This window comes from Ictidomys tridecemlineatus, chromosome 11 (genome assembly GCF_052094955.1).
Source record: "Ictidomys tridecemlineatus isolate mIctTri1 chromosome 11, mIctTri1.hap1, whole genome shotgun sequence".
Lineage (NCBI taxonomy): Eukaryota > Metazoa > Chordata > Mammalia > Rodentia > Sciuridae > Ictidomys > Ictidomys tridecemlineatus.
The window spans coordinates 78,242,848-78,266,378 of NC_135487.1; the positions used below are offsets into that span (position 1 = coordinate 78,242,848).

General features: G+C 37.9%; 1 protein-coding gene across 3 annotated transcripts; it reads left to right on the forward strand.

Moving 5' to 3' along the window:
* Rwdd3 (RWD domain containing 3) lies at positions 1-23,287 on the forward strand. Of its 3 annotated transcripts, XR_013427930.1 has the most exons (5): positions 10,659-10,816; positions 20,313-20,800; positions 20,959-21,056; positions 22,604-22,719; positions 22,818-22,868. XR_013427930.1 is itself a non-coding variant. In XM_078026791.1 (4 exons), the coding sequence occupies exons 1-4, from the start codon at positions 16-18 to the stop codon at positions 22,930-22,932; spliced, it is 735 nt and encodes a 244-aa protein (XP_077882917.1). In that variant the 5' UTR covers positions 1-15; the 3' UTR covers positions 22,933-23,287. The 3 variants fall into 3 exon arrangements, 2 of the variants coding, with proteins under 2 accessions (XP_077882917.1, XP_005327750.1); XM_078026791.1 differs by lacking the exons at positions 10,659-10,816; positions 20,959-21,056 and adding an exon at positions 1-31 and having other exon boundaries at positions 22,818-23,287; XM_005327693.5 differs by lacking the exon at positions 20,959-21,056 and having other exon boundaries at positions 10,660-10,816; positions 22,818-23,287.
* Positions 23,288-23,531: the final 244 nt, after the last annotated feature.

Here is a 23,531-nt window from a genome sequence, read left to right on the forward strand (position 1 = left end):
TAAGGTGTTCAGCAAATGCTCATTGAAGAAGGTAGGTAGAAATCTAACTTTCCAGCCTGCTTTTCTTGAGCTCTCCTCCTTTCTGGGTTTTGTTTTGTTTTGTTTATGTTTTGAAGACCCTTAACTCACCTGGCAAGGCCTTCATCACCCTGTCACAAAAGGGACTCTTGTCCTCCTGGAGTGGATTCTGAGCTCCTGGAAGGCAGTGGCTTTGTCCGGTTCATCATGCTATATGCCTGAAACCTCACTAAGTGACTAGTCTATGGTAGGTGCTCTGTAATTCTGAATAAGTGATTTTATCAAGGACTTATAAACTTTGCAATGAATTTATTTGTATTAACAAATATTTATTGAATCTCTCTTTTTTATTACTCTCTTTTAGACATGGGAGATACAGAGGTGACCAGAGATGATAAGGTCCCTGAAGTTTAAATTCCAGTGGAGACAGACAGGGAGCAAATCAGACTCCATGTTTGACATAGGGACCCTGACAGTTTTCAAGCTGTACACTTCCTTTTTTCCCTTCATGTCCAACCGCTGGGAAAGTAACAAAGCCTGAGAACTCACTCTTTTGGTGGTGGGTGGGGGCAAGTGTACAGACCATGGAAATCTCAGTGGTGTGCAGAACTCTAAGCCAGGCACCACCCCCTAACCACATGAACATCGAAGCCGTTTGTCCTTCCCTTCATTTGATCAATCTCTAATTGCCCTGATTTTCCCAGAAAGACTCAGCTTGTGAGCCAGAAAACTTTTTCACTTGGAGTATGACCCACTTGGAGCATGTATCATTATCCTGGACATCTTGATCAATGTAGCAATGATGGTTGAGTTATTATCCTAATATCTGTGTGGTGACTCAATCCATCCAAATGGCTATTACAAAATACCTTAGGTTGTGTAATTGATAAACATCAGAAAATTATTTCTCACAGGCCTCAAAGCTGGCTGGGAAGGCCAAGATCAAGGCACTGAGTAGTGTGTAGTTAGAGTCATTTTTCTCAAAGATAGTGTTTTCTTGCTGTGTCCCTACAGGTGCAAGGGGAAGTGTTATTGTTAGAATATAAGGTGTCCCCCTAAAGCACATTTAGAGGTGAAATGATTGGATTAAGAGACTTCTAGGTGGCAATTGTAGGCAGGTGTGGCATGGTTCAGGGAGGTGGGTCACTGGAGATAAGCTCTGGAAAGGTTCATATTTTCTGTAGTCTCATCCCCCTTCCCTCTTTCTGCTTACTGGCTGCCAAGCAGTGAACAGCCTTCTTCTTCCATACCCTTCTGCAATGATGTTCTTCCTTACTTTGGGCTCAGAGAAATAGACTTGGCCAACCACAGACTAAACCTTTGAAACTATGAGCCAAAATTATTTTTTTTTGCCTCTAAGTTGTTCTTGTTAGGTATTTTAATCATAGCAATAAAAAGCTAATACAGAACTTGGTACTGAGAAGTGGGATCATTGCTGTGACTAATCTGATCATGTGGTTTACAAGTGTGTGCATCTGGTTTGCAGGGGGAGTTTGGAAAAGTCTGGAGACACAGGATAGAGATTCCTCAAAATTTTGTATGCAGATCTTAAAGGGTGATTCTGGCGGGAGTTCAAAAGATCAGAATGCCTACAGGAATGCAGACAGTAAAGACTATGCTCATGAGGTTTCGGAGGGAAATATGAACTCTTGGGAATTGGACTAGAGGCCATTTACATTATATATTAGCAAAGAACTTTTTAAAAATTTCCCCATGTTCCAAGACAGCATGTGAAGCTGGACTTAAAGGTGATGGACTAATTAATATGGTGGAGGAAGATGTCAAGGTAGCACAACACTCAGTCAGTGTCATGGATTTTACTGGTGCTTTTTAGCCCAGTTTACTGTGAGAATTATGAACGCAAAGCAGAAATTAAGGATTTCAAATACTTGCAGTTTAGCTAGAAAAATGCATGTCAAACTAGGGTCAAGGAAGCATTGGTTGTTGAAGAGATTACAGCCACAAAAGAGACACTAAGTACTTTGCACAGAGATGATAAGAAAGATGACTTGAGGTTATCTTAGGAATTTATAACATCATACCAATTGCAGGCTCAAAGATGTAGAAGATAAAATTCCTTTAAGAAGAGATCATGAGGGCACCTGCTTTCACAAGAGTGCTAAGAAATTGTTTCACTATGCTCATCTGATAGGGTACTCACAGATTGCTGCAGCTATGATCCCAGGGGGGCCCAGCTACTGCACGAGCTGGTGGCAGACCTTGGCATCATCCATACCATGCAGGAATACGGGGTGCTGAATTTAAAGGGTTATAGAGGCCTTCGCTGAGATTTCAAAGGAAAGCCAGGCAAATTGTAGCAGGGTTAGAATCCCTGCAGGCTGCCCATGAGAGGGTGATAGTAAAAAGCAACCGTGAAGGTGAAAACAAAGTTGAAATGGAAACCCTAGGGATTAAGAGGTGCCAGTGATGTGGACTGTCTGTTGAGAAAAGCCACTGAATATGAAGAGAGGCCGTGTGTACTGAAACTGTGAAGGCCAAAGGGGCAGGACTGCCAATCCTTTGGAAAACATATCCTGCTGTCATCTGACTTAGATGCTATATGCAGAGTTATGGGTTATATTTGCCTGGCTGGATTTTGGTCTTGTTTCCCTCCCTTCCCTTCTTTCTATGCCATTAATCCTCCATTTTATAAGGGAAATGTTTATTCCATGCCACTGCGTATTGGATATACATAACTTGCTTTTGATCTTTACAAGGGCTCATAGTTAAGAGTTTGCCTTGAGTGCCAGAGGAGACTTTGGACTTCAGACAATGCTGAGACTTTAAAACTATGGAAATCCTTGTAGATGGACTAACTTTTTCTTTTTTCCTTGTGAGATTAACTTGAGTTTTGGGGTGCAGGAGTGGAATACTATGGTTTAGATATGAGGTGTCCTCCAGAAACTCCTGGTTAATGCAAGAATATTTATAGGTAAAATGATTGTATTAAGAGACTTCTGGATGGTAACTGTAGGGAGGTGAGGCATGAGTAGATGAGATGGGTGACTGGGCACATGCCATCTTCTCTGCAATCCCTTTTCCACTCTACTTTCTGGTCAACATGAAGTGAACCGTGCTCCTGAACCATGTCCTTCTGCCATAATAATCTGCCTTTCCTTGTGCAATTGACTTGGCTGGCCATGAACTAAACCTCTGAAACTGAGCTAAAATATCCTTTCTCCTCTAAGTTGTTCTTGTTGGATATTTTGGTTACAGTGATGAACAGCTGACTAATGCCGACAGATAAGTTTCCTCAAGCCTCTTTGGAGAGGACACCAATCCCATTAGATGAAGATTCCACCTTTATAACCTAGTCACCTCCCAAAGGCCCTAGTCCCAACACAATCACATTGGGGTGTGAATTTTGGGGGAAAGAAATATTGAGCCTACACCATGGAGAAAACGTGCAAGACATATGTAAACAAACCAGAGGATTTCAGGTAATGGTAAATGTTATGAGAAAAATAAAAGAGGACGATAAGATAAAGAGCAAAGTGAGGTGGTAGACAAGGGATGGGGTAAGGCTGAGCTCTGCAGAATTATGTGAAATCTTAAATCTCTTGACTAGACCTCAACTTACTGTCGTGGGGACAGCTAGCTATCACTCAATGGTCTTTCCCCTTTCTCCATAATAAAGAAGAAATAACAAGAATAGCAATACTTAATTTCTTTCTCTATCTTGAGCTGAATACATGACCTCCCTGATGAAATTGACATTGTTTAGGTCCCCTTTAAACTAGGACTGAGTTCTACCCTTTGGGATTAAACTGGATCTCATTCTGCTGATGGGGTGAAATCCAGAAGCCACCCTGACCCACAAAATAACTGTGAGAATTGAAGCACAGCAGGTCTACAAAATAAAGGATGGTTGGCTTCAGACACTGTCTACCTTCAGACTTGAACATATAAAAGAACACCCCTTATATCTTGTTAAAGCCACTGAAATTTTAGATTCTATGCTTTTCTCATCTCTCGATATCTTTCATCAACTTTATTTTTGCTGGTTGGCCTTAATATTGATTGTGCTCCTTCTATTTTTCTCTTTGCTTGTGTGATTTTTTTCCTCATTGAATATTTTGCAAATGTCAGACATCTTGAGCTATTACCTACAGAATCATTTTAAAAATTTAACTTTTACTATAGAGAATGTAAAATATACAAAATAGGATATACTAAAATGTTGAATTATTTACCAATCACTCAGTCCAATCCTCAGACCTCATATTATTATTATGAATGTTTTGTTTGTGCATTATAATTGTACTTTAATAGTGGGGTTCATTTTGACCTAATCATACATGCATAGAATAGAATTGGCTCCATTTCAGTCACTGCTATTTTCTCTTTCTCCCTCCTTCCTCCAGCTGCTCTCCTTCCTCCACTGGTCTTACTTCTATTTATTTATTGTTCTTTATTGATGTTTTATAGACACACATAAAGGTGACATTCAATAAGGTATGTATGTATGTATATATATATATATATATATATTTAGCATAATTTGATGAATTTCATTCCATAATTTTTTCCTTTTCCTGTCCTTCCTCCCTCCTCCTCTAACCCCTTCCACTATTCTACTGATCTCCTTTCCATTTTCATGGAATTTGCCCCCCTACCCTGGCACCTTTTTTCCCCTTATTCTACTGTTTCTTCCACAAAATATTTGACCCTTAACTTTCTGAGTCTGGCTTATTTCACTTTTCCTGGTATTCTTCATGCCACCCATTGACCAGTCCATATCATAATTTCATTCTTCTTTTTGCTGAGTAAAACACCAATGTGTTTATATACCACATTTTCTTTTTCTACTCAACTGTTGATGGACACCTAGGCTGGTTCCATAGTTTGGCTATTGTGAATTGTGCTGCTATAAAAATGGGTATGCATGTATCACTATAGTAGGCTGACCCTATCTCTTTAGAATAAATACCAAGGAATGGGATAGCTGGGTCATATGGTTGTTCCATGCCTAATCTTTTGAGGAATCTCCACATTGCTTTCCAAAGTGGTTACATTACTTTGTGGTCCCATCAAGAATGTATGAGTATAGCTTTTCCTCCACATTCTCACCAGTGTTTATTACTTGTATTCTTGATGATTGCCATTCTTGATGGGTGGACCCAGATGAAATCTCAGTTGTTTTAGTCAGCTTTTACACTGCTGTGACTAAAAAAGTTTATTTGACACTAATGGTTTCATAATCTCAGTCCACAAATGGCTGACTCCATTGCTGTAGGTCCAAGGAGAGGCAGAACATCATTGCGGAAGGGCGTGGAGGATAAAGTAGCTCAGAATATGCCATCAGGAAGAAGAGAGAGAGATATCTCTGCTTCCACAATATATATATATATATATATATATATATATATATATATATATATATATACTCCAAAGGCATGTCCTCAGTGACCTACCACTTACAGCCATACACTACCTGCCTACAATTACTAATCAGAAAATCCATTCAAATAGATTGCTGCACTGATTAGGTTAAGGCTTTTGGAACCCAAGCATTTCACCTCTGAACTTTCTTGCATTTCTCACACATGAGCTTTTGGTGGACATGTCATATCTAAACCATTACCTCAGTGTAGGTTTCATTTGTGTTTCCCTGATTTCTAGGAATGTTGAATATTTTTTATTTGTGCATTATACGTGTATATTATGGTGGGATTTGTTATTACATATTTGTACATGTACACAATCTAACAATATAATTTGGCTGATCATGTTTTTCATATATTCGTTATCCATTTGTATTTCTTCTTTTGACAAATGTCTGTTTAGTTGTTTTGTCAATTTATTGATTTTTTTTGGTGTTATGTGTTTTTTGAGTTCTTTATATATTCCAACATGCATATATATGCATGCTATGGTTAGGATGTGGAGAAATTGTCCAAAAGCTCAAGTGTGAGACAATGTGAGAGGGTTCAGAAGGGAGATAGATAATTGGGTTATGAAAGCCTTAGCCAAATTAGTGAATTAATATATATATTATTAATATATATTAATATATATATATATCCAATTAATATATATATATATATATCCAATGCTTCACCTCCTCCAGCCACACCTCACCACTCAATTAATTCCATCAAGTGAGATATATATATATATATATATATATATATATATATATATATATATATATATATACACTTCACTGGTGAGTGAATTCTCTCTCTCTGTTTTCTGATCATCAGGTGAGCTGCTTCCCTCTGCCATACTCTTCTGCCATAATGTTCAGCCTCACCTTGAGCCTCAAGGAATGGAATCTGCTATCTATGGATTGAAAGTTTGAAACTGTGAGCTCCCAAATAAACTTTTCCTCCTCTATAATTACACTGGTCAGGTTTTTTAGTAGCGTGGCGAAAAGTTCACTAAAATGATACACACACACACACACACACACACTCACATATATTAATCCCCTGTTGGGAGGAACAACCAATGAAGATTTTCTCTCATTTTGTAGGCTTTTTCTTCATGCTCTTGTTTTCTTCGCTGCCCAGACCTCTTTTGTTTGAGCAGCAGGTGACTCCATCCTCTTTATTTCTTCTAGATCTGATAACAAATTCCTAACTCCTAACTCGTGATTTCCTTGGCCTCAAAGATCATCCTTTTTCTAATATTCCCCATACTTTTCACCCTTCCCTCTTTTCTTCATCCTTTCCTTTCTTTTTCTTCTCCTTCCTATCTTCTTCCCTCCTCCTACTATTATCTTTTCCTCTTTTTGGGAAATTATTTTTTTTTTTAAATTTCTAACTATAGCTGTAGTTCTTTGAAATATATATGTGTCTCCATTTTCAACCACTGAGAATATATCTTGCTAAAAGGGCAGTGCCTACTCATTTATAGGCCCTTTATGATTTGGAGTAAAGGATCTTTAAAAAGTCACTCAATCCTGCCTGTCTAGTGGCACACACCTGTAATCCCAGCAGTTTGGGAGGTTGAGACAGGAGGATTGTAAGTTTGAGGCCAGCTTCCACAATTTAGTGAGGCTCTGAGCAACTTAGCAAGACTCTGTCTCAAAACAAAAAACAAAAAGGGGCTGAGGATGTGACTCAGTAGTTAAGTGTCCTTGTGTTCAATCCTCAGTTTAAAAAAAAAATCCTCAACTCTACCTCAGATTAATAAATACCAGCTACATTAGTAATATTCAGTAGGAAAATATAATTAATAAAATGAATCCACTTACTGTAGTAACCAAAATTAAGTATTGGGCATTATTTTATCTAGACAAACTCTAAAACATGAATGATAAGACTTTGTTTTATAAGCAACGAAACCTGGACCTTGGTCACGTGTATGACTCCCTACAAAACCAGCTAGGACTGTTTTGATACTCCTCATGTGTAAGAATCAAACACGGGAAGAAAGCAAATAATACTTTGGAGCAAGTACAGATTACTTAGATCTAGTAGAGGCAGATTCTTCCACAAAATGGTATGATCACAGTAGTCAGTGTCAAATTCTTATGGCATTAATTTGCTTTTACTTTGACATCATGGTGAAAAATAAATTTGCAACTAGTATACTCTATTACAAAAGAACTAACACCAATTAGCAATACTGTCTTTGTTTATTTTTGGAAATTGTTCTGGAATATTACAAAATTATATCTCCTTTAGGAAGTATGGGAGAACATGCTGTTCCTCATCCCACTGATTTCACTTACATCATGACATTGAACTTCACACTGATAAATTGGCAGTTCTTGTGCCCTAAACTTGGTAAAAGAACTTGTAATTGCTGCATTTTTAAAATCCAGATGAAAGATTAAAGTCCTTGAACGTAATAATTTGTTGCTTTCATCTCTTTCTCTCAACACCCAGCTCACAGAACTAGGTCAACAGTCACTGAGTGCCCAAGAACACTTTGTAAAATGAGTAAATACAGGAATCATTTAGACAGAACTAGTAAAAACTGGTAGCACAGTTTCTCAGAGTTCAGGTGTATTTAGGAAGTAGGCATTTAATGTCTCTTTTGTATTCTATTTTTAGTAGTTCTCATATTTTTACTTTTCTGGTATGAAAATTTTCCTTACCATAGCCTACTCCATTTAGGGTCCTAAGCTTCTTCCACATGATACTAATACTTAATCTCTTTGATACTCTTAAAATCATGTATCCTCATTTCTATATCCAAGTAGGCTTGGACTTAATATGTTAGACTTTGAGTGGAGTGTTAAAGTCTCTATACTATTCAGGAGAAAGTGAATATAACTGTGGTCCCAAAATAGTTACAATACTACCTCTTGGGTTAGTGGTTTCAGCTGGTAGTGAGAAGTTTTAAATTCCTTCCCTGATGGTTCTGGGGAAATGACTATTTAGAAAAATTGCATGAAAAAATAATATTATTCTAGCAAATCATACACTGTGGTTTTTTTTGTGTGTGTGTGTATGTGTGTGTGTAACACAAATACAGACAGGGATAGATAATGCTAAGTGTAGACATTCATTCCACATTTAAATGTTTAGAATTTTCAGTAGCCTGTGAATACAAGAAAAATTATTACATTAAGGTAGACTTAGAGATTTGACATGTAGCTGATATTTTCATAGTGTGAGAAATATCAAACTGACATTATGCTGTCTCTGTGATGATTACTTCTAAATGTCAAGTACAGAAACTTATTCATGGGACTTCAGTGCCTTAGGATAGTGTCAGTTTAAAAGACATTCACATTGACTTCTTTTTTATTTAAACATGCTAAATGAAGTATGAAAAGCAGGTTAAGAAATCAACGGAGAAAGGAAGAGTAAAGAGGAAATCTATTGACTAGAAAATTTTAAATACAGTAATAGATTGCTGTACTCTTAACATCAATTTCCATGGACCCCCTGCTGACAAGAGGCTTCAGCAACTGCCTTCAAATACTTCTGACAGCTGAAATCATGCTGCTCATATTATTCCACTCATATCAATTGTGTTGAATTTGTAAAATTAAAAATAAGAACCACTCAATTATTTTGTAGCTTATCTTTAATATATAAGTCAAATAATTAAATTAATATTTTCCTGCCACTTTTAATAGTAACAATGAACTTCAAGCTAAAATCAAATAACTCAGTGATATTTTAAACTAGAAATTTATTCTTTTGTTCACCAACCTCTTTAGCAGCTAATTATGAACCTACTGCTACTTTGGAAATAACTCAAAGGAGTCTTTACTTCTTTCTTTCTTTAAAACAAATTGGCCACATCAGAGATAATTATGAGTTTAAATAAATCTTTGTCTTTCCAATTATGTGCACAGCAGGGCTCCTAATTAAGTGGGGTCACTGAAATCCCATGACATCCTCTGAAAAACATTTCCCTTTGCAGTCCATTTTGTTAGATTTCCTTCCTATTCTTGAAAACCTCTATCTTTATTTTTTCAAATCCCTTTTTTAGCAAAGATGGAGATGATGATTGATGATGATGATGATGATGACGATAATGATGATGATGGAAATATCGATTCTGAGTCTTAGAGTAAAGCAAATTTATGTTGACTTCTGTAGGTCAATAGTAGCTGCAGTAGTCGCTATGCAGTCACCTAGGTTCCCATTTATTTCATAAAACGTTATTTCTGATACAAACAAAAGTCGTGGGCCCTCTTTGAGCAAGTCCAGCTGTTTTGAGGGGCTGCAAAATCTTAAACTGTTACTTGAAAAAACAACAAAAAAACCCCCCAAAAAACAAAAAAACACAAAAATATAAGACAAATGCACGGAGACAGGACTACTACAGAAGAGCCTTATAACCTGGTTCATTAAAATCAAAGTTTAAAAAGAATGTACTGTTATTTCAGCTATGCTAATGGTATTGCTCAAATTTTAAAATTCAGATACAGGATGCAGGGATGACCATTTCATCTTTAAGCTCCAGGAGTCGCATTGGTAATATCCATATTGTTTTATTTGCAAAATAATACCACTGAAAAGCTAGCATTTGCTAGTGTTTACACGCTTGGATCATCCCTCTGAAGGCCAAGGAGTCCCACTGACCTGTTTCAGCAGGACTGTTCTCTGAAGGTAGAAGACAAAAGGAAAACACTACGACTGTGCTCCCAGAACTTTGGGCATAATTCCCCATAAAGTGCCGAGCGGGGAGGTTCCATTCTCCCCTTCTGCACCCTTTAAGCAAAAGAGGTCCCAGAAACTGGGCCTTGTCCAGAGTCTCATTGCCAGTGTCATTTGGGCATCCTGGAGGTTGTCATTAACTTGGCCCTTTCCCGGGATTTCCAGACTGCCTGGGTCACTAACAGTTCCAGTTCACTGCGGGATCTTTGAGACGGATCAAGAGCCAGACACTTAGTGCAAAGGGCTAACCTTTTCTTGCCAGTTTGTTTTCTTTCTCTTTTTACAAAGTTATGTTTGACACTGTGCATCCCAATCTCAGCAGCTCAAAGAGAGGGCTGGTGTGTTCACAGCCTGAGGCTAAAGCTAGAGGACCTGGGGCTCGGCGGCCAGGGCCAGGAAAGCATCAAGTGGGCTGGGCAGTCATCCCTGGCAGAAACCCTGATGCGGGCCCTAGGCCTGCGGAAAAACTCCCCAAAGCAGAGGCGAGCCGCCCTGGGGAGTCGTGGGGCCGAGGCTTGTGGGCGGAGCTTCCCCGGCCGGCTGCGGAGGCGGGGCGCCCCCAGGTGGCCGCGCGGCGGCGTAGCTCCCCACCCGAGTCCGCGTTGGCGGAAGGGGAGGTACCGAGTTCGCAGGCCGCGTGGATATGGCGGATCCTGTGCGGGAGGAGCTCCTGGCCCTGGCCGCGATTTACTGCGGGCCCCACGAGTGGGAGGTGCTGAGCCGCTCAGGTGACTACCCCCGCGCCCGAGGGACGAGCGCCCTCAGACTGGGGCCGCGGCCTTGTCCTTCCCCCTCGGGGGTCTGGGCACCCCGCCCGGGGCCTCAGTTGGGAACCGGGTTATCGGAAGGATGGAGTGACACGCACTCGGCGACTGCGGTTGTGTGGGAGCAGGCTGGCGTGTGAGGCGACCTCCCCCCAAAACGTGAATGGTGTGGCGCAGCCTTGAGGCGCGCCGCTGGGGCGCCCCCGTGCGTCCTGTCCCCCACGCTGGGCATCCAGACCTGACGTCCTCCAGCTGGGGCCCCGCCTGGAGGGCGCCGCCCACGCTCTTCCTGGCAGGCCGTCCACGTGTCCTCGTCCTCTTAGACGCCTGTGCTGCACCCCTCCCAATCCAGTTCCCTTCATTTCCCTTAATCCATTTCCTTCATAAATCCTATGCATTATACCCTTGACCTCACTCACCACAGCTTAACACTAGATCGGTATTTGGTTGTCATAAATTGAACCTCAGAGCAGCTAGAACATTACCCAACATATGGTAGATAGTCAAGAAATGTTTGTTGAATGACTTTTGAATTACCCCAGTGCTAAGCCCTAACCTTATTATTATTTTTTAATATTTATTTTTTAGTTTTAGGTGGACATAATATCTTTATTTTACATTTATGTGGTGCTGAGGATCGAACCCAGTGCCTCACACATGTCAGGGGAGCACTGTACCACTGAGCCACAATCCCAGCCCCTGTAACCTTATTCTTATATTTCTGAATTGGTTGCTTTTCGCATACTTTTTCTAGTAAGCTGAAAGTGGTTGCTAGTTACAGGCTTTTGGGGGTGCCTTACTCATTCAGCCCACATTTATTTCCCTGCTCCTTGCAGACATCAACAGGGCACCATTCTGTCCCATAGGAGTTTACAGTCTGCAAATCTTTTTTTAAAAATCATTTAAAAAAAAAATATATATATATATTTGTAGTTGTAGATGGACAGAATGCCTTTATTTTATTTATGTTTATGTGGTGCTGGGGATCCAACCTAGTGCCTCACACATGCTAGGCAAGCACTCTGCCACTGAGCTGCAGTCCCAACCCTACTGTTTTTTTTTTTTTTAATGATAGCAAAACTCATTCTATTTCTGACTTAGCTTCTATTAAGTAAGAAAAACAAAACAAAATAAACAAACAAAAAAAGACCACAAAAGCCTGCCATTTCAGAGAAAGTATGGTGATGCAGATAATTGTCAATTTTTATTCAACTTTAAAATATGTACCGTTTTAGGTGCATAGGATATATCCTTCTAATGTTGAAATTGATTTCCTGACCATAAATTGGTTGACCTTTAAGCAGGAAAAATATGTTTCTCAAGTATATGAGAAATCTAGGGTTAAGATCGTTTTTACATTTTTCTGGGATGTGTTATTCATCCACAGGGTGGAAGTTTGCTCCCTTTTATTTATTCCTTCTTGCATCTGCCCATCTGAACACAATCATGGAGCATTGTTATATTCCAGATAGTATGAAACTATAGAGCTGCCTTCTTTTTAGTTCCTAAATCTGTCTTATATCTTTTTGAAGCAACTCTTTAAAATCCATATATGAATGGATTTATTCCCTTGTAATGTTGTCTTGTCACCCCTCTTCTGATTGAGTGGCATTTCTAATTCTTCATCTCCCTCTATTAATAATTACTTCTGCCTGAGGCAGCTATTTGAAGAGATCATTAGTTATTCCAAATTCCTTTATTATGGCTCAGGTGGGAATATCTTAAAAATGAACCTGTGATGTCCCATCATACCTTAAATATGTGGTAGTGGTCTGCAGTATGAATCCATTGAGCATTAAACACTGCTGGCAGGCCAGAGAAAAAACCCCAAAAGTAAATGCTGAAAGAAAGCAAGCAGTTTCCTAATACTGAGAACACTGTGGACCCTTTATCTGCTGTTAAATTGAGCATGACTTTGAAGCCATGCCTCCTAATTAATTTAATTCAGTGTTCTGGCATCAATAAGTAATTGAATTATAAAAGAATTCAGTGTAACAACTTAGGACATTTTGTTGCTGAAAGGTTCATTGGAGGGTAGAACAATTCAGTGGTTGAAATAGGAATGTTGGATGCTCATAACTGGGAGTTAAGGGTAAGGTAAGTACTTCTTTAACAGACTACAATAAACATGCAGCAGGCTCTGCTGTCAGTGCTACTTGTCAGTTTGGGTTGGAGGATGTAACAGTCTGAATCCCATCAATTCCTGGCCTCCTAGAAATAAACTGTTGCCAGTGGGGTCAGGAGAGCATTGTAAGGGGTCAGCTGTTAAGGCTTAAGGTTGAAGAGGCTGAATAATTGGATTCTGTTTAGCTAGGTTAATTTATGCTAAGAATTTAGAGGATCTATCTACATTTTTGCCTCCTCAGTGGTTATATAAGCCCATAGTAAGGAGGCAGGAGTTCTAACAACTCCACACTCCTAGCTATGGGAGAGGGATAAGAGTAGGCCAGATCAGAGAGATTCTGTCCCTCCCTGTGCCGTGTAGATAGCCAGATACCATGTTTAATGTGGCCACCTACTATCGTTCTGATACTTTCAGTGCATCTTACTTGATGAGAAGCACTCTTAGCCTTATTTGCAGAGAAGAGAACTATGCTTAGACTGGTTAAATAACCACCAGGCTTCACAATGTATAAACCTTCACATGGCCTCATGATCCCTGGTGGAGATGTGGCTGCTGTGTCAGGGAAACTGTTCTAAGGAAGCAAAGAAACACTTGTTCAGAAAGAGAGGGCACAAATAAGCACCCAGAGAAAAGGCATGGATGGGATCCAACCTATGTTCAGAACAGTGAGGAAGGGGAGTGTGTGTGTATGCATGTGTGCAGGCACCTGAAATAGGTAAGTGGCATTGTTATATATCTTTGTTTTCCTGATGGGTTCACATAGATTATATTGCTATAGTCAATGCTCATTACATATAGGAGTTGTATTTTTGAAAGCCATCTCACAGATCATAAAGTTGTAAAATGGAAAGTGTATAAACCCAATATTTGCACAGTAGCTTCAGAGTGTATTTTTATATTTTGTTAATGGTAATGTTCAAATTGGATTCAACTGTCTTGCAAAATGAATCATGACTGTCACTCACTGACCCCTCTCAGAATTGCTCAGCCATTTCCTGTTGATTGTCAGAACTGAACTCACTCTGTAAAAGCAATGCAGCCTTGAACTTCACTTCTAAAGAATGGGATGCCCCTTTTACCTTCATTTCTTTTTAGTTTTTTTAGTCTCTTGTAACCATATTTTAAGCATATGTGAAATCCAGCAGAAGCATAAGACAGTCATTTATGTATGCCTACTTGTAATTAGCTGCCTGATAGTAAGAGGAAAGAAAAACTTGTCACATGAAATGAGAAGGTGCTGGAGAGTTCTTAGTGGTTTTCTACACAAAGTCTTACTCTGAGGTAATATAAAAATTGCAAACAACAACAACAACATAACAACAGCAAGTATAGGAAATATCAGCTACATATGATATGTAAATGATTTCTTAATGGGCTATAAGTGAATCTGAACTTGTTTTCTTAAGTGTCTTCTGTGATTAGACTATATTTATTGAGTTTCTGCTGTGTGTTATACACCTATGAAGTAGAGAGAAACCTTAAAAATAGCTTTAGTGTGGAATTAGGGTTCAGTTCTGTTTCTCTAGCTTGGAATTCTCTGGTTTGGAGCATAATTTCTTTCATGTATTTGTAAAGAAGGTTAAAGTTTAAAACATATTTCAGTTTGTATTTTAGTTATAAAGTTGATACACTTATTATAAGACAGAGTGACTTATAAAAAACAACTAGCAAATATTTATATGAACTTCAACCAGAAGGAAAGACCTATATCTTTGGGTAGAGTTTTGAGAATGGATGAAAATAACCTTTGAACCTGTGAAAATTAGTTTGGTAGGGCAAGCATAAGTTCTTTAGGGTATAGATGTTTATTGAGAACAATATTTGTGAGTTATAATGAGTTTTGGGGACCAGGGAGGGGAAGAGATTAACATTAGATGTAGAGCACAATTAGTTTTCTGTTAACCAAGAGTGTTTAGCAATTCCTAAACTTTTAATAATCTTAAAGCAAATAGGGAACAACCTTGTTTTCTTTTATTAGGAAACGTTTTTTAAAAATTAAGACTACAGTGCATGTGATATGTGAAAAATTCAGGAGAAAAAGGAGCACATTTAGTTGCTTGTATAAACAAAGGCAGATGAGAAATGAAAGGGTAAGATATATAATTCTAGGCTTTTTAGGAGAAAATGAGTTTTTAAAAGATTATATAATTTTATTACCACATTAAATATAAGCAGAATGAAATGTGTTATTGGGATTTTCATTTTCTTATAGAGATAACATCATTTTGTGTGGTTAACTTTGCAGCTACTGTGTGTATGTGGGGGAGAGATTAACCAAGGAGATCAATTTGGAAGAATGTTAAAATTTTCCAACTCCTACAGGAATTAAAATTGTTTTTCTTCTGAACATATGCATTATAAATAATAGTTCCATAATTTGTATGAAGTCAGGGTTTTTCCCCCATTGCCATTATCTTTGCTGACTAGGACCAGAAAATAACAGAAAAAATGAAAACTGGTAAGGATTTACATGGTTGGCTCAATATCCTTTCAAGCCTGTTTCCCTGGGCTGTCTGGGACTGTCAGTTCATGCGCTGTGCAGGGACAGGTGGTTATTTATTTGGCAGAGGTTGGAGAATACTCTGGGCTTTTGTATTTTGCTCAGAAAAGGGAAAAGCTTGCCTTGAAGACCACAGATACTATGTTAATTTTCTATGACTGCTGTAACAAATAACCAAAAATAGTTTATATATTTAAATTTTTAATTAAAATTAAATTAATTGGTCATGAATCCAAGATCATTTCCACTGGGCTGAAATCAAATTGTTGCCGGGGAATCTGTTTTCCCACCTTTCCCAGGTTTTAGAGCTGTGTTCTTTGTGTCCCTTGGCTTATGGCCCCTTCATCCACCTTCAAATCCTGCTGCATAGTATCATGCTTCTGTGCATGCATTGCCTTCTTCTGTGATAAAATATTCCTCCACTTTTCCATTATAAGGACACTTGTGGTCATTTAGGGACATAAGTGAATAATCCATGGTAATTCTCCATTTCAGGATCTTTAATTTAATCACATCTTCAAAGACCTTTTTACTTTTAAGGTAACACATTCACGTGTTCTGGAGAATAGAATGCACACATCTTTGGGTCTGTTATTTAGCCTGTCACAGATACCAAGGATTTTATACCTGTGAGATTCATGATTATAAGCTACTCACATAATTCCAAGCATATAACTGTAACTATAAAAATTTTAAAATCCTCATTACTACCTTTCCTCCGTAGTAATTGTTTAAAAAGGAAACTGAGATATTTTAATGGCTGTGAAAATGTTAATTTGGTTCAACCATAATGATCAGGGTCAAATACCATGACAAATTCAAAGTACCATGGACCTCATATGGTGAGTGTTAGGTGCTGTGGAGGTTGACAGGATTCTAGTAGACCACAAAGTAAGGGGTCTTTTTGAAAGATTGGGAAGCCAGAGACTGCGTTCAAATTATTGCATAAAATGGGTAGTTGAAGTAAGAAGTGAGGAGAGGAATTTAGAGTTACAGGCTGGCCCTGGTGTTGAAATTTGTTTGTCAGACTGGTACAGACTGGTAATTTTGTGTAGGGTGAGGCAGGAGTTGAGAAGACCAGTGTTGCAGAAACCAGAGAAAGGCCTGAAGTAGGAGGGTGGTAATGCAAATGGAGAGAGAGAAATTAGGAAGAACTTGTGATGAGAGTTTGGCAGTTAAATGTTAAGTATGAAACAAGGAATGGGGCAGAAGAGCTAATGGTGAATTTAAGATTCCAAGCCTGGATAGCTGGAAAAAAGACCATTTTGTGGAATTATGCTTTACAGAATGTCTGTGCATTTAGGAATTTAGGAAAAGAAGACAAAGCAGTGAAGACATGAGTAGAGGTATCTGGGAGGTAAGGGAAGACAGAGTTTTAGAAGAGCAATACAGAGGTTCAGATCCTGCAGAAGGGTAGAGTACAATAAATGCTATAAAGTGTAGCTATGTCAGAGTCCCCAGATCACCTTCAGATTTCATGATTTGCAAGAAGGACCTGCAGAACTCAGAAATACTGTTTCACTCAGGGTTGCAGTTTATTACCGCAAAAAAAATACAGACCAAAACCAGCATAGAGAAAAGGTGAGTAAAGGAAGCCCAAGATAAACCAGAAGCAAGCTTCCAGGTGTCCTCTTCCAGTGGAATCACACAGATATGTGAAATTGTCAAAGTAATAATGTGACAAATAATAATAATACATACAAATAATAATAATAATAATACAAAGTAGTAATACATGACAAATGTTGCCAACCAGAAAAGCTCCCTTGAGCCCTGATGTCCATAGTTTGTAGTGGGCTCAATCATGTAGGCATGTAGCACCTGTGTGACTGACTTCAGCCTCTCGAACTCCAGCCTCTAGAGCAAGAAGAGTTACCATAAATCATATTAGTAGCATAATCCGTTTAATCAAACTGGGACCAAGTGGCCTAAGGCCTCAGGCATATACAAAGAACTCTGATCAGGCAGAATATTACAAGGACTGGGAGCTCATGGCTTCAGGGCTAGCCATGGGCCAGTCTTAAAGACAGACCTTAGGAATATACAGGGTTTGAGCAACTTAGGCCAGTTGATGCACAGTAGCAATTAGAAGGGCATCAGTAATGTTTAGGAATGGAGCTTCAGGGATAAGTGATGTTGGAAATCAGTGTAAGTAGTTATAGAAAGACTGGTTTGTGGGAAAATGGATGCAGTTGAGGAGAATTATATTTTACAAAGACTAAGAAGGGACAGAGAAAGGTCTGTAGATTAAAGGAATTAGTAGCATCGAATTTTTTTCTTTTTTTGTGTGAAGCAAGGAAAAGATCACTATTTTGTAAGCAGGAGGAAGGAAACAGAGGGAGGGTTAAAAAATTCAAGCATAAGAAGTGATAATGATTGGAACAATGTCTTAAGAGATAGTAGGTTTCCTGTGGAAGGGAGAAAAGTAAAAATGAGAAAGCGGGGTGGTGAGGGGAAAAAATATACATTATGTAGTGGTGAAAGGGTTTGTAAGAAGCAGTAACATCTGTAGAGCTGGGTCAGGAGCACACTGCCATGGTTCAGCTGATAGGGAGGCAATGACCCACATGGAGTTAGCATTGCTCACTGCACAGCAGGTGGCATGGAGGTTTGTCCCCATGTCCAGGGTCATATGAGGTGGGCCCAGGTGAACACACAGTGGATCTTTGTCACAGCTGAGGGACACTGAGCTTAGGAAGTCTCCATTCTTGAGGAGATAGATGTTTACCCTGGTTTAAACATTACATACACAATATGTACACCAATCACAAATATCACATGGTACCCCATAAATATGTACAATTCATTATTTTTTATCTATCAGGTAAAAATCAATTAAAAAAATCCTCCAATCTTAAAAGGGATTTCTAACAATTTTGTTCAACCTTTGTCCTGAAAGACTACATAATCTTTGTTGTATTGGTCACTAAACAAATCTGCCTTCTGATCAGGAGGGAGAAACTCTTTAGTTTCCTAGGCTGTCTTTTATGCAATGATAGCAATGCCTTTTGCTTAGAAGACATTTGGAGATGAAAGACAATGGAGAATTATCTCCTGATGTGCGCGGGTGCGCACACACACACACAATGATGTGTGTATAAATTATAGGTGTATATGTATATTTATAAGTAGAGACTTTTTTAGGTGTAGAAGAGGAGTCCAGAAGGGTCACTTTGGATAGGTACACTCTTTTATATTCTGAAGCACTAGGTTGAGTCAATGTGATAGGATTTGAGTCTTGGCCATCATTTTTTCCTTGGAGACCAGGACGGTGCCTGGGGCTTGATAGGTGCTCGGTGAATTTTTGTTCAATGATGAATGAATGAAAATCTTCAGAAATTATATCTCCCTATTGAGAGAGACTTTGGACTCCCTAGATAGTTCCTGGAGTTTATTCAGCCTAAGTGTCATGTTTTTTGCAGGTCTATTTAGAACATCCATTTACAATACTAAAATGTATTAATCTAACTGATGTGTAGGGAGCCTACTTTATTAAATAAAGTGTACACACACACACACACACATACACGCATATAAAGGTAAGTAACTCAATGAAAGAAAGAAGAGTTTAGAGAAATATGATAGATTTTAGAGGAATTTGCCCTGTTAGGTTTAGGAAAATTTTTTCTTTAGTACTCATTTTACTTATGTCATACAAATTTAAATTGTGAATATGGTCTTTATAATGGTTACTGCTTGTGTTTCTGGGTGATGTTCTAAAATAGTCGTTCTCTGCAGCTGGTACTGACGTCTATTAAAGAAAAACTCTGTGAAACAGATGTACTTGGTCCTATATGAATCAGTGTCTGTAACAACAGCTTTTATACACATGGAATCAGATGGCTAGGAAGCAATTTTAATGTTCTATTAGGTTCTTTAAAATGGGGATAGATTCAGGTTTCAGTTGTTGAGGCTGTTAAGCAGCAACCCAGGTATGAAAATGAGAAAGATTTGACTGTTTCCCTTGTGAAGAAGAATAAAACAAGGGTATATGGACAAAGAAGTAGGTACAGAGGCAAGTTCCCCTCAAAGAGATTCATTTGCACCTTGTTCTGTTCTCTGCTCTTCTGATCTGTGCGCTTCTGCCCCCTGCAAAATGAATCAGCCTGACGTTTATCAGCTTTTTGAAAAGTGGGGTGAAGTGGTGTGGAACAACATATCAGAGGGGTGAAGCCGAGCAAATCTGAAAGAGAACGGAATATTTTATCTCATATCCTATGTGTGCTTACCCCCTCCCTTCTTCAGGAGCCAGAAGAGGTTGAATTGATGCCCACTCAATTTCAATTCATCTTGCTACCTTCATGTTATTCTGCTTCTAATACATATGAAATAAGAAAAGAGTGGTTCCAGGCAGCTACAGTGTCATACACAGTCACTGGTTTCTCTGTAACCCTGACACCATACAGGATTCCAGGGTGACTCAACCACAAAATGACCTTCAGTGGATTTAGTATATAACTTTGTATTAAATTACTGATTTTATATATACTTGGTACTATTTCTTTGAAAGTTCATGAGTTTATTAGTGATTTTCAGAATTATAAATTAGGCCTGACTACAAAAATCTTTTTTGGTAACTTATTAAACATGGGTGATTGTAAGTATAAGTTCCAGGTAAGTTCAGAGTGCTAGTATGCATGAATACATGAGTGTATGTGTGTGGTTGGAGGAAATCTACAAATCATGACTTTCTTAGTATTATGTGTCTCTTAAGAAAATAGCTCAGTGTTTTCCCATGAGAAATAAATCAACATTTGAAGCAAAAATTTAACTTGTTAGTATTCCATTCAAATTCAGTTATGCACAGCTAATGATTATTTTTGGATGCCTTCCAGAGACAGATGGAACCATTTTCAGAATTCACACAAAAGCTGAAGGACTTTTGAATGCAGATATATCCTTAGAGTTGGTGTTCCATTTACCGGTCAGTTACCCTTTGTGTCTGCCTGGTATCTCCATTAACTCAAAACATCTGACCAGAGCCCAGTGTGTGACTATACAAGAGAAACTACTTGAGCAAGCAGAGAAGCTTTTGTCGGAACCTATGGTTCATGAACTGGTTCTTTGGATTCAGCAGAATCTCAGGCATATCCTCAATCAACCAGAAACTGGAAATGGCAGTGAAAAGTGTACTTTTTCAATGAGTACAACTGTGGATGATGGACTGTGGATTACTCTTTTACATTTAGATCACATGAGAGCAAGGACTAAATATATCAAAACCGTGGAGAAGTGGGCTTCAGATTTAAGTCTGACAGGAAGACTGATGTTCTTGGGTAAAATAATACTGATTTTACTACAAGGAGAAAGAAACAACATCAAGGTGCCAAAAAGTTAAATGTTAAACATGAATCTGATTATTTTCTGTTTCAAATGGTGTGTCTTTAAGTGTGTTTTATAACAATGGGGTAGATTAATCATTAAGATGCTTGTGCTTTTTCTATTACAACATTAATGGATCTTTATTTTCCTTTTTTTTAGGAGTGTCTAACTCTTAATGGCAACTACAAACTTGCAGAGCTCAAAAGAATAAGTGAAGATTATATTTTAAAAATCATGCCACTTAATGAAAATGACAGGTTATAAAAAATTTCCTGTGGCACATATGTTTGTTTTTATAATTAGCCATGAGCCTCAACTTTATAAATGTGCACTAAAAGTTTGTGCATATTAATATTTCTTCCCATAGTTATGCACAGCAAGGTGTATATTTGTGGGTATTCTGCAAACTGTAACTTGCTTGCAGTTAAAAATACATTCTGACACTTTAATTTTGTATCTGTAATACCTGGAAAGAGAGGCTTGTCCCTTATAACCAAGATTTAGTGTTGGTAGAAGTAGAATCATTAGGACTGTCAGCCTGTCACCTCCCACCTCACTTCTGCTTTCCACCTGACTCGTCTCAGCAGCTGCTTTCAAAACCATCATCTTCAGATTTTTAAAGTTTTTATTCTAAACTCCTCTAACCCTTTTTATGAGAAACCAGACAAGGAAAACTGCTTATTATATTTTAAATCTTAAAAGAGCTACAAATCACTTAATAAGTTTTATACTTTCAGATAGTTTTATACTTTCAGTGGTCAGGAGTAATAATAGTAGAATTTATTTAAAACAGATTTAGCGTGAACAGCCTGTAATCTTAAAGACTTGCAGAATAATGACTTCTTTTTTTCAAGATTGGCGGTTATCATAAAAGTCCATTGGCATTTAGTTAACTAGATTTCTGCTGGATTATATTAAGTAAAACAATAATTTAAATTTAATATATATCCTGGATTGGGGCCTGACCAGGAAATCATATTCTGAGGTGATTTGTAGTATATTTACAAACTTTGATCCTTTTGGGTGAAATACAAATTGACAGAATTGAATACAAATCTGTTCCTTGCTCAAATTTACCCAAAAGGCTTTGATTATTCTTTAAGCCAGCTAAGACATATTAGGATAAATGCAGCTATTTTGCAGATGTTGTTACTCAGATTGAATCATTAATTAACAAGTATTTATTCATACAACTTGAACTCTGTTAATGCAGAGAAGTGTTACTTTACTATTTTTTTTAGTTATCTCTAAAATGTCATTCTATGTGAATTTTTGTGTTAAAATTTTATTGCCAGAATTGAGAATGTGCAGGTATGTTTATAGATGCCACCAATTTGGAATGGCAAGTGCCATGTGTCTGATATTCCATTAGGATACTGGATTAATAGTAATAATAGCAGTTACTTGTACTCTTAAGTATATGCCAGGTGTTCCTATAAGCACTTTGTGTTATCTGATTTAATTGTCACAGCTTCCCTAGGAGGTAGATCCTGTTATTAATCCTATTTTATGGAGGAGGTTAACTGAGGCACAGAGAATTTAAATACTTAGCCTAGAGTCAGAGCTGGTAGACAGTTCAGTTTAGATTGAAATTTGAATAGTTTGTTTACATTACTCTTTACTTCTGCATTCAACAGAACATTATTCTACCCTGTGTGTAAAAACATCGTGTAGCTATCTTGCCGCTTGATTCAGAAGTACTCTTTAAGCATGATAATAAACCTGCAGGTTTATGGCTCCTTTAAAGCTAGGATTTTGAGATTCAGAGTAAGATATGTATTTAACATACTGATTTATCATTTAGGAGTACCTGATTCTTCAGAAAACCTCCAAAGTAGATGTGGACTCAAGTGGAAAGAAATGCAAAGAGAAAATGATTAGTGTACTGTTTGAAACAAAAGTACAGACGGAACACAAAAGGTATAATTTAGTACTATTGCAGATGGAAAAGCAACTGAATCGATAATTATACTCTGACAAATCTAGGCATATTCATGAGTTTCTCTTGTATAATGCAGGTTTCTGGCATTTGAAGTCAAAGAGTATTCAGCATTGGATGAGTTACAAAAGGAATTTGAAATCGCAGGACTTAAGAAGATTTTCTCTGAATTTGTACTTGGACTAGTAAAATGAAATGAACGACAGGAATCTTTTAAGTAAAGTGTTTTTTGTTGTTGTTTTTGCATCAAATTTGGGGAGTGGCTAACTGAAATAGTTGTAAGAGAACAATTTTAAAGTTTCTGTTCACAGCAAAATTGTAGTAATTTCAGAGACAAAAGCCAGTTCTGTTTTAGGGAATATGAAACATGAAAAAAAACCATATATTCTAATCTTTGCCAGGGAAGGCTCGGTTCAATACATGGAACGTAAACTGAAAGATAAATAAAAAAAATTAGTGGTAAATAAGCCCTTGTTTTTATATAGAAAGTTTGTTTGGAACTATGCAATTTTCTGGCTAATTTGTAATTAAATTATTTTTTACAAAGGAGATTTGTTTTCATGTTTATTTTTTTCATGATTATATTATTAACATTTGACCACGTTTTCCTCCATTCAGCTTATTATATCTGAAGCATTGAGTTTGAAAATACAACACTGATTTTTTTTCTGTGTGTGGAATTGTATAAATTATTGTTTAAATCCAAACCAAAGCTGGGTACAGTGGTGCACACCTGTTATCCCAGTGGCTTGGCATTTGAAGGCAGGAGAATTGTGAGTTCAAAGCCACCCTC